This window comes from Saccoglossus kowalevskii, chromosome 10, assembly GCF_978046115.1.
Source record: "Saccoglossus kowalevskii chromosome 10, keSacKowa6.1, whole genome shotgun sequence".
NCBI classification, from domain to species: Eukaryota; Metazoa; Hemichordata; class Enteropneusta; family Harrimaniidae; genus Saccoglossus; species Saccoglossus kowalevskii.
In genome coordinates, this window is record NC_140650.1 from 19,985,589 (window position 1) to 19,998,694 (window position 13,106).

Sequence of the window (13,106 nt, forward strand, 5' to 3'; positions counted from 1 at the left end):
AGTTGGGACTGTGAATGAACCTGCAGAATATGTACTTGTTCCATTCAGTGACCCAGGTGATATAACTATACAAATGAACCTATTTGTGTACAGCTACACTTAGAGTAACATTGTGTAATACTATTTATTGTACCCTGTATCCAATGCTCAATTCTGATATTATATTTGTATATTACAATTTGGCTAGAAATAACATTCATATAAAAAAAAAATGAAAGGCACATTTTGCACAAATGCTACATTGCAAGATCTCCCACAGTTCTAAATGACATATCGTGTTTCGTTTATTCGCATTGTATAGTCTTTGTGTGTTATCTAGTTTGAAAAATATATAAAGTTTGAACATAAACGGTCAAAGTGTGATATAGCACCAGAAAAGCATTCATTGAAACAAAATAGCCACCAGTCGGGCATTTTGAATTAGATTTGAAAACATGTCCAATTTATGTACCAGGTTTGAACGAAATCCATCTACCAGGACCCAGTCCGGAATATCATAAATGCTTGATTTTAACACTAAAATGGCGTCACGTGATGAATGATGTAGATATAGTCTGAACATGGTCAGTCTAGGGATGTCGGAGATATATCTGTGGAACTACATTCATTAAAAAAAACACTAGTCAGTCATTTTGAATCGGATGTCAACAATAATAAATAAATGAAGTCCCATAAGGTTTGGTGGTTGTACCCAGTTTGAACAAAATCCATGCATACAGCTGTACAGACGACCAAAAGTAAATGACGCATTGAATTGAAAATGCAACAACAATGTGGTTGCACTTGCTTGAGCGAGGAAACAACGTTAGCCGCCAAACATATATAGAGCAAGCTTGGATTTGGCGATATGATGGCTTCATTAACCATGAAAAAATCTCAATGATTAAGGAAAAACACACTAAACAAAATCAAACCAACATATTTAGGAGATTGCATACCCTGCTACTGTAACAACAGCACTGTGAAAACTATGTTTTAACACTATTGCCTCTAGAGCAAAACTCATTTATGCTGCAAAAGTAACTCTTTGTTTTATTTCCCCCCAATTACTGTCCTATCTGTCAAACACCCCCTGTCCGTTCACTATCCTTATTTGACTATTTGAACGTATATGGATGCGTTGATTACGACAACTGTTTTTAACTAGCGTGCACAATTCATGACAGTAATTGAAGTACTGTCTCTTTTTATTATTTCGCGCTGTTGAACAGATGTTAAAAGACCTCTTCCTTTGTGCTGTTATGATGACTCATAAATACTGTCACAACTACACAAATAAAATGTTCTGTGTATCACTATTAAGGAAAATCAGGTTAAAGACTAGTTGTTGTTCGGCCGTCGTCTCGTGTTTGCAATTTTATCATGTGCACATTTAATTCCATTGACTCACGTGTCAACTAACTTATGCATGACTGACGGACAAACTGTCACTTTTATTTTTGGTGACCAATTTCACCAAATGTATGCTTAGGATATGTAGTTTAATTCTATCACTCAAAATCTACGATACACATGAAGTCATCTTTTTGATCTAGAAGAACCAACAAGGACCAGAGTTTTGGCTAGCTGTCTCGACTACATCATAGCAACAGTATAGTTCACTGATTTAGTTCACTGTACAATTAGGCCAAAAAACGTAAGATGTCTTGGTCAAGAAATTGGCGAACCGCATTGACTTATGGATATACTATTACCCTACATTCATGGTTGCTTTCACGTTGAAGTTTGTCAGCATTGTACAGCGAATCACCTCAAATTTGTGAACCGATGGAAAAAACTTTTTAACCTTTTTTGCTCACGAAGGTATTTCACTCTCGTCGCTGCATATACTTTGCACGTGTTTTGCGGGGAAACTTGACTTTCAAAACTGCATTTAGGATTTGTTTCACTTTTCGATTTATTCCATCAAGGGAATTTCATGACTATTTGTGAATCGAATATTTATGTGGGTTAGATTGAATTCCATTTCACCAGAAACGTATTGTTGTTTTGTTTTGTTTTTAGTGTGTGCTGTTTTTGTTTGCGAGTCATACTACGACCAATGAAATAGCTATTCCATACACAATTCTTAAAAGTGATGGTACTTTTTGGAGGGATCATTGAACATAGCAATACATACCACCTGAACAAGAAAACTATCGTTTGAGTTCTTTCAGTGCAGTCATTTATACAATATTTAAAAATGCTTTTTTGGGTTCGAGATGTATTTGTGTAATATGTATATTTTGCGTGTTTAAGGTTTTGGTCCTGTGCAGGTTACAGAGAATCCTAATGAATATAAAGACTGGATTGGAGCTCTTTTTGCTTATGTTGGAGGTGATTGTCCGGAATTATCTCACAGCGGAACTGAGCTAGCAATAAACTATACTAGGTAACATCGTACTGATGACTTTACTATTGATGCATATTGGTATCAATTGTTGTGGCAGTCAGATGTCTTACAATAAAGGCCAACATAGAATGACAAGCTGCCTTGACATATTTTGTTTGTGCATTTTGTCAATATTCCATTCAAAGTGAAAACTACCTATACATTCCTAAAATAAGAGTAAGATAAAAAAAACTGAGCTAGCAATAAACTATACTAGGTAACATCGTACTGATGACTTTACTATTGATGTATAGAGGCGGTATCAGTTGTTGCTGCAGGCAGATATCTTAAAATATAGGCGACCATAGGACGATAAGTTGCCTTGACATGCTTTGTTTGTGCATGTTGAACACCTCTGATCACGGTCAATGATTACATAATTTATTCTTTTATTGGTTTATGAGGGAAAAATGTAACTATCATCATCACAATGGTTGGACAGGAATATGTTTATAACGTAAGTGATCTATATTTAACAAATCATAATGTAACTCGGCTTCGACGTGTGTTTCTGGAGGCAGTTGACACGAATTCTTACTCTGCATCAACTTTATTCCCACAACAGGTATGCACCAACTTTGTACTTTGTACCAAGTCTGTGACGGTTATTAAAAAATATTAGCATATCTCACGGGTGCTCGTCAGTATCAGATTTATTGAACAAGCGAGGTTATTTTTACTTGTTCCTTGACAAAGGCTCGCAATAGGCTAGGAAAAAAACTGCACCAACATAGGTTCACATACTCAATAACCTGTTTATCTCGTATATCCGTTTTGCAGTTTCTTAAAATAAAAACTAGCCTTACTCATTTGCATAAATTATCGCAGTTTATGTGCTTTTATAGGGTTTCAGTTTGATCGTGCAAGGCATGGATGTGAATTCAAATACATTCTATAGAACTAAAACTATTGCAGTTCTGGTTACGGATGTCAGTTTGAATATCCACGGTGGATTGCAATATAAGTGCATTGACATAATGTCACACTCATTATGACTTGCCAACTGCTCCTGTTAACGCGCAAAAGCCAATACCCAGGAGACTACTTACAACATAGAAATAAATTCCCCTTTCATGTCTGTGTAAACGTGTTTACATGCTTTGTTTAAAAGAATTGAAACTTGTTTTAGAATACCATGTGGCCGATCCTTGTTTAATCACACGCGTAATTTCTTTGTAGCCAGAAATCACCCCTTTAAATTGATGTGTATCATGTCTAGTTATCAGAACAATTGCTCTTGCGATCTACTTGGATATTGGGAAAGGTATAACGCTCGAGTAAATATGTAACCAGTTGAAAATGTACATGTTACATTGATAACGAATGCATATACTTATATATGTATATATCTCATGTCTTATAGATTATCTGGACACTAATGGTAGCGCGGTTTTCATAAAGTTCACTGTGGAGAACAATGGTGACAATCCAGATAACTATACGCTCTCTTGCTCCGATGAGTTAGGTTTTGTTCGGGAGTTAATGATTAGTGACGTCACTGTAGGTAATAATGAATTTGTAGATGGATATATACTGGTAGCTGCAGATGATGGTACTGACGAAGGCACTGTAAGGTATACATCCAAGCATCGTACAAAATGAAATCGCGAATAATATTCATACTGGAAAGACAACGAGATGATTAGGAAACATTAGTTTGGCACTTATAACTAATATTATTTTTCATTTTAGTGTCGTAATGCTCACAGAAACAGGAATGGCTGATTCAACTGACAGTGTTAAAGTTAAATTTGTTTGTGATAGATTACATAGCAGAGGGGGTGAAGAAGATGGTACGTCTACTCCAGCACCTACTCCGCCACCTACATCTATAGTGACAACACCGGACATTGTCTCTACCGTATCTATTGTCTCTACACCAGATACTGTGTCTACCCCAGACAGTATGTCTTCTACAGTTAGTGGGCTTACTCCAATTAGCATGTCTGCTCCGGTGAGTACAATCCAAACCACATTAAACTGTTTCAATAATTCTATCGATATATCTGTTCCACTGGTATTTCAAGAACCAATTATCAGATCTTAATGAAACTTGGTACATAGATGCTATCGAATAATGCTCTGTTTTAGGCAATTAATCACCAAATTTGCATATTAATTTGCCTAATTTCACTTGTTTCTTAAGAACCTTTAAACAGGTTTCAATGAAACTCGTTACATAGATGCTTTTGGATAATGCGCAAAACTAATTAAGTTTTGGTTGAAATTCGAGCATATAAATCACCTAATTTGCATACTAATTAGCCAATTTTAAGCATTTTCACTTGTTTTTTAAGTTCCATTCAACATATTTTAATGGAACATGGTACATAAATGCTCTGGGATAGTTTTTGGTTGAAATTCCTGCATATTGATGACCTAAAATTAATTATCCAATATTTAACTTTTCCACCAATATCTCAACCACTCATCAGAAACAAAGAAACGTGGTGTATAGATGCTCTGGAATAAGCTAAATACATGTTCAGTTATTTGTTGTGTATTTAAATTAACCAATGTATAGGTGCTCTACATGTAACTTGAGTACCACTCATCAAATTTTAATGGGTGTTTTTGGACAATCAACAGATCTGATTACTTCAGGGTTGAAATTCATGCATATTATTAAGTTTCATGTTTCTTTCTTACTATGCATAACAGTAATGTACTAATCACTGCTGTAGATAGTGACATGCAAACAGTGATATAAAATATCTAGCAATGTTATATGACCAATGTATCTGATGACTCTACATGGTCATGTGACACATGGTGTTATAATTACGCTGTCTGACAAAAATACTACATCATCATATATGATTATTATTTTATTAATTATTTATAATTGTTAAATCATAGCTACTTGGAACCACCTAGATCGTTGCACTTGCAGATCTATTTTTAAATGCTGTACTTTCTCTATTAGAAACACATGTTCTTACTGTAAATATAAGTGACAAAGACATATTATAATAATTTTGCATGCAGTAAACACAGTTTTTACTTTATATGTATTATATATATATTATATTATGTAAGATATATAGTTCTAATATAGTAAATACAGTATTTCTTATTTGTACTTCATGTCTTTAGAACACGGGAGTTGTTTCTAAGCTTTCTTTGATTGAATATTGTTTTGAAAATGCTATTGTTTTACAGGATCGTGAAACAGATTGGCAGTGGTCTGTCGTTGGTGGCGTATTACTCGCAATATTATCTACATGTATAGTAGCAATAGGACGTGTAGTTTTGCGTAAGTGCAACTGGGCCACAAATGAAGAATATATCGATGATGTTGAAAACACTTGTCTTAGTGCGTCACGTACTACTATGCAACAAATTTAAACAACCACAACTTTCCCAGTTGTTTATGTAACATTTTTTTTTCAAATATGCTACATCACATATTTTTTACAAAAGATTTAATTCATTACTTTTAAAAATATTTTCTGTGATTCTTGCACATTATGTTAAACACTCACTGAAGCGGGACACTTGGCTAAAATATGGGTATGCGTGTATTACTGGGTTTAATCCGAGATCAAACTATATCTTTTTCAGTGTAATATAAATTGATACCCGGCACGAATAGCTAAATTTTAACTACTTGCAACGCAAGAGTTTTTAAGCATACATATCTTCAAGTTTAAAAATTTCCTTTTTTCGTCAAAGCAACCTTAATAGAGTTTATCGAAATTGTAGATTCTAATTTGTTAGTCAGAGATATTTTAACAAGATACATAGCAGCTCAAGTGGTTTTCAACACTATGAAGTGTATTGACTATCTGAAGACACGTACATATATCTAATTTATACCCAAGAAAATCACATTTGATTCAATATTGTGCTTGTGGAGTAAAATAAACGATATATATTCAACCCTTACCAAAATGAGTTCTTTCAAACATGTTTTGAAAATTGGTTAGAAACTTGTTTCATTTAATATACATTATTGGAATTATATGTTTCAATTGAATTACTTTCTAATACATGATTATAATCGGTACTAGTGTCTTTTGTGAATTCAGTGTACAAGTGATAATATTGTTCTTTTATTTATTTAACTAATTACCCGGAAAAAAACACGCGTTGGCTCAGTTTCACACAAATGATATTCTCAGCAACAGAAACTGGAAAGAACGCGCGCACGTTGACTCCATTTGGACGTACAACTACTGAAAATAGGGACAACTACTGAGATAGACGGTGCTCTAGGCATGCAGTTTGCGACTACAGTTTATTTTGACTACTGAATGTTGGTACAAGCACAAGCTACATTCATCCCGACACTTACTTACAATACTAAATTGGTTTCGGAAATCCTCGTTTTTGTAGTTTGTAAGAATTTTGGAATGCAATTCTTTACTGTGTATTGTTCGTGGTATCATGGGCCCCGTACGGCTTTTTATACACCTCACTGCGCCAAACAGCCCCGAAGAGAGACGAGTGGAATTGTTATGTAATGAACGCGAACCTACACTAATATGTTCTTTATAGATAATTTGTTTTCTTCATCTTAATGTGTTCATGTTTCTAACCGTTACATGAAAACCCACCTATGCTGAATCCAGCCTAGGAAATTGCCAACACTATTGGTAGACAAATGACTAATATAAAAAATAGACTTACATAACATGACAGTTAGACATAGTTAATATTAGTGACGCTCAAGATGACACAATGGAAAATAACAGGACTATATCAAACTGTATAATCTTTTGAACGCCAAAGAAAAATTCCGTCACCTCTCACAAAATAAAATCGCATCAAATATTCCCAACTCATTTGACTGATGTCAATCTTTGCATTGCTATGACCACTGCAGTACAGTACAGCGTGTATCATCTTTATTATGGTCTCTGGTCGAACTTGACAACTTTGCAAAGTACAATTAATAGGTATCATATGTATCATTTTTCTTCTTTCATTTTGTTTCAATGATTTCGTAGTTTCACACGCGAGTTTTTTAGCGCGATAGTAATTCAGTGATGGTGAGAGATTGCCATCTTGTGATGACCCGCACATCATTGAATTCAATAAAAAATAATAAACTATGTTATCATAACAATATTTTAGACAATTCAGTCAAATTGTTAAAATGCCTCAACCCCAAAAAAGCTTCAACAGGAGGTATTTCAATTATTTTGTTATAATGCAATGCAGCATAGTAACAGAACAAAGTAGAGACAAATCAAAAGATAAGAAATACGTTTTTTTAAAAACATTAATTTTAATGTATATTTGAGGAAATTATATAGTCTATATTGTCACAGAACGCTATAACAAAACAGGCACGACAGATCACTCACCATCAGTCCTCGCTAGCTACTCCGCCATCTTAGCCACCGCCTGAGTGTTTTCCTCCTGCCACAGAGGGCGCACCTCGTAAAACCACTTATGCAAATTAATGTAAGAATAAATAATAAGAATTCATGACATCACTCCCCTTTCAAGAGGAAACTTATAAAGTTTCTGCACAGCACATGAATTCTGTTACATAGTCCTTAAACTGCTCTACTTAGAAAATCAGCTCCATGGTTATCTGAGCCCTTAATACATTCAACGGTAAATCGGTAGTTCTGCAGAAACATTGCCCATCGCATTACTTTGTCATTGATGAATTTAGCCTTGTCAACATACAATAACGGCTGATGGTCTGTCTGGAGAATGAACTGGGTTCCATACAAATACATCATATACTTCTTTACAGACCACACGATCGCCAAGCATTCCTTTTCGATAGTCGAATATGCCTTTTCTCTTTGTGACAACTTCTTGCTAGCATAACTCACAGGGAATAACTTTCCATCATGACCTTGTAACAGGACTGCTGCAATCCCAACATCAGAAGCATCTGTACGTAACACGTAACGCTTGTGTGAATCATGCAACCTCAATATAGGTTTACTGGTTATTACATGGATAAGAGTTCGGTAAGCCTTCTCTTGTGCTTCTCCCCACACAACTTTGATGGGTTGGCCATTCTTTGTTAAATCAGTTAATGGTACTGCAATAGCTGCATAGTTAGGTATATACTCCCTGTAAAATCCAGTTAGACCAAGAAACGACCTGACTTCCTTCTTAGTCATGGGCCGAGGAACATTTCTAACCTTTTTTACATTATCCTCGTGTGGACTCAGAAAACCCTGACCAACTCGATGACCGACGAAATCAATAACATCAGAAGCTATTATGCACTTGGATGGTCTAGCAGTAAGCTGAGCATCAGCCATCCTGCTGAACAACTCTTTGAGTGTAGTTATATGCTCACACCAAGTGATGGTGTGAACCAAAATATCGTCAACATAACTAACCACCTTACACATCCCACTCAACATCTTTCTGACACCACGGACCAGGGTTGCACCAGAATTCATCATTCCGAATGGCATTTTCAAAAACTCGTAGGTACCATCTGGGGTAACAAAAGCTGTTTTGTGTATGTCCTCCCCCGCCACAGGAACCTGCCAAAACCCCTTACTAAGATCCACCTTAGTAAAGTACTTGTCTTTACTGAGATCTTGGAACATATCATCTGGCGTCACCATTGGCTCTGGATCAAACACTGTTACCTTGTTTAGTTTTCGGTAGTCAATACATATACGATTCGATCCATCTTTTTTGCGTACTATCACGACAGGTGATGCGTATGGGGATTCGGTTTCTCTTATAACTCCCATCTTCAACATACTTTGAATGTCCTCTTTCAAAGACTCTCGTACACTATATGGCACCGGGTAAGGCCTCGATCTTATAGGTTCATCGGTTCTCAGTTGAATACGATGCTGGATAAGGTTGGTAGTGCCAGGTAGGTCTGTAAATATGTGCTTATACTCGTGCACTAGACAGCGAACTGATTGCTCCTGATCATGAGTCAGGTTCCTGCCATACTTCACGTCAGCTACTGACTCCTTTGACATGCAAGAATTCAGCACCAACAAGTCATCATCCTGTACAGCGTCTTCATCTAAAGACTCTTCATACTCTATGACAGCTGCACTAGCAATGCCCAAGACAGGCAGATTGTCATCAGCTTCACTACTCTGCTCATTTCGTTGAATATACTTCTTCAGCAAGTTAGCATGATAAGTTTTGTACTTTCCACGTACCTTTACTCTATAGTCATTTACACCAATCACACTATCAATTTCATATGGCCCCTTCCACTGCATTAATAACTTGTTACTATCAGTTGGTAGTAGAATAAGAACCGTTTGTCCAGGTTGAAACCTTCTGACTTTCACCTTCCTATCATAGTAGTGCTTGTACCGTTGCTGGGATTTCTGCATCTCTACCTGTGCAATTTTCAGTGTTTCGTCCAAGCGCTCTCTTAACTCAAACACATACTGATAACTGTTTCTAATTTCTGGTTCCTCAGTCTCTGTCGTCCAGAGTTGCTTCAAAATATGCATAGGACCTCTGATAGTCCTCCCATACATCAGCTCAAATGGAGCAAAACCTGTTGATTCTTGGGGCACTTCTCTATAGGCGAATAACAATGCATTGATGTAGCGGTGCCACTGCTTTGGCTGCTCACTGCACAAACGCTTCAACATTGCTTTTAACGTACCATTAAACTTTTCAACCAGGCCATTACACATTGGATGATAAGGGGTGGTTGACAGTTGTCTAATACTCAACAGACGAGAAACTTCACACATACACTCTGACACGAATTGAGTTCCCATGTCATGTAGAATCTCCTCTGGTATACCTAGGCGACTGTACATATCAACCAGTGCTTCAGCTACATCCTCTGTACTGATATGTTTCAGGGGTATTGCCTCTGGATACCTGGTAGCATAGTCTACTAATGTCAAGATGTACTTATGACCTTTTTCACTAGGAGGGTGAATAGGACCAACTAAATCAATAGCAACCCTTTTGAACGGCACATCTATCAGTGGCATCTTCTGAAGGGGGACTTTTGCAATTTTACCTTTAGGTACCGTTCTCTGGCAAATATCACAAGATCTACAGAATCTTGTTATGTCACCATGTATTCCTGGCCAGTAGAAATTGCTCAGGACTCTATCACTAGTTTTCTTTACGCCCATATGCCCTCCCGTTATCGAATCATGCGCCACCATCATGACCTGGTTACGCAATGGCATAGGTACAACCATCTGCTTAACAGGCCTACCCTGATTCACATGAGGATGAGTAAACTGTCTGTATAGTATATCGCCTTTCTCCAGAAACATAACTTCCTGGTTACCTTTAAACTTAGGTTCCTTCAAGGACCAATATTTACTGAGAGATGGATCGTCATGCTGCAATTTTACTAGCTGAGCCTTACTTACATCTAATGACTTACCCCCATCAGGTACACACAGAGGGACTATTTTGTTACCTTTCTTAGCCATAGCACGAGTAGCCACTGCACACATTTCTTGCCATTGTGGGTCAGGATCATCTGGTGCCCTGGCTCCTTCAACATTACCAATGACTAGATCATAAATAGCATCAGGCAAACACTGTGCCTCCACCTCACCAGTGAAATACGGGGTGTCTACATAAAGCTTAGCTATAGGTACAGTACGTGCAGTATTATCTATCATGAGCATACAACAAAACTTTCCAGTGTACTGGTTGTCACTAACAAAATCTCTTTTTACTACCACACCACTACAGCCAGTGTCCCTCAATGTGGTAACTACTTTCTCTCCAATCCTTCCTTTTACCACAGGCATTTTGGTTTTAGATTTAACAGATTGTTGGAAACAGGCATTATGGACTAGTGGTATTCTCTTTCCGCCAGCCAACAAAAGCTCGCCACCATCAATACAAGATTCAATATCAGCCTTGGTTGTGAACTTGGGTTGCACTAAACATACTGCACTAATTTCACCTTCCTGTTCTGCATCACCACCTAAATCAACCACAGCAGCACCGACTTTTCTCACATTAGGCCTATCACCAAACCTTGTTGAAAATCGACATGTAACAGATCTGTGTCCCAAACGGCCACAATTATAACATCTGACCCCGTAACCCTGTGAAGGCCTCACTTTGCACTCTCGAGACATATGACCATACTCTTTGCATTTATAACACTGAACATCAGAATTGATTTCCTGACCACCCGGCATCTGAGATTTTATACATGGGAAGTCGCAAGGGGAGGTCAACTTCCTGTCATGAGCAATTAAGTAACGGTCAGCATACTTAGCCAACTCATCAAGAGTTCTAGGCTGCTTCTCGCGCATGCGTATGGATACATCCCTGGGACAAGAATCAATAAACCGTTGCTTAATCATCAAGTCACATACACCATTAAATGACCTATCCGTACCAGACAACTCAACCCACTTAAGAAAGTAATTTTTCAGCCTGACTATACATTGATCACAACTCTCACCATTCTCGGGCTTGAAATTCATAAACCTCAATCTATAGCCCTCCTCCGTCAATTCATATCTTTTTAGCAAAGCTTCTTTAACCAACCCATAATCGGATGCTGCCATATCTGAAAGCCTAGAATATACATCTAAAGCTTTACCAGTTAACAACGCACTTAATGACGTAGCCCATTTGGATTTATCCCACTCATTGCTTGCGGCAAAACGCTCAAAACGCAACAAATAGCTATCCAACTCATCCTTCCCATCAACAAAAGCAGGAAGCTTAGGTGATTTTGCTAAATCAGTGTACCTACTATCAGGGCTTCTACTTAGAGCACCTTTTAACTCAAGTTGTTTCATTTCTAACTCATGTTTTCGCTGAGCTTCATTTTCTTCAAACTCAGCCTGCTGTCTTTTTCTATCAGCTTCAAGCTGCATAGCCTTCTTTTTCTCTTCAAGCCCTCTCTCAATCTCTACCCTTTTGAACTCACGTTCTCTCTGTCTTTCTTCGCGCTCTATATTCTGCTGTTGAGTTACAAAATCTAACAAATTTTTACCTTCCAACCCAAGCTTAGAACCCGACTCTATTAATTTCTCCATATCGAAGTTACACCAAGATAATCAAAATAATAATAACAGATACACAATCTCAAATATCAATAATACAACTAGTGGCCGGACACGTACGTTCACCGTTTTGTTTTTTAAATGGAATTGTACACACCAAAAACTCACCGACCAAGACACACCTTAGGCTATATACCACCAAATATAATAAACACAATTATAATATGACTAACCCTATGCCGTACAATGCGTCCTAGTGCTATACAATTATGATTACTGTTACCAAATTTACTCCTTTATGACAATCATTAAATTACCATCAATAAACTCGCCAAAACTATTATATTACATTAAATCTACTAATGCCCGTAGCAATTAAAAATTAGTCTCGAAAAGGCGGACACATCAGCTGATATCTCGATAGTTTCACACACAGTGCTAAGCACCTTCACGCATGAGTCCACTACCCCGCAAGATGTAAGGTGTCCAAGAGATACCAACCAGCACTGTCACAGCAAGTGATCTACAATGATCAAATTATCGCCTGAAAAACATGATAATTTTTTTTTGCTATCTATACCTCGGGGGGGGGGGGCAAGCACATGTTCGCGAATGTTCTCAAAATTTTCTGGCTTAACTTCAGCACTTGAAATTCAAGAAACATAAATAAAATACCACAGGATCCCTATAACACAAGAAAACAAGCTCCCGGACGAGCCCCCATATGTCACAGAACGCTATAACAAAACCAGCACGACAGATCACTCACCATCAGTCCTCGCTAGCTACTCCGCCATCTTAGCCACCGCCTGAGTGTTTTC

At 37.4% G+C, this 13,106-nt stretch overlaps 1 protein-coding gene across 1 annotated transcript; it reads right to left on the reverse strand.

Annotated features, from left to right (window-relative positions):
* Positions 1-7,878: 7,878 nt before the first annotated feature.
* On the reverse strand, positions 7,879-12,616 carry LOC146737941 (uncharacterized). The gene has a single exon (XM_085504627.1). It carries the CDS (start codon positions 12,316-12,318, stop codon positions 7,879-7,881), a length of 4,440 nt encoding a protein of 1,479 aa, XP_085360753.1. The 5' UTR covers positions 12,319-12,616.
* Positions 12,617-13,106: the final 490 nt, after the last annotated feature.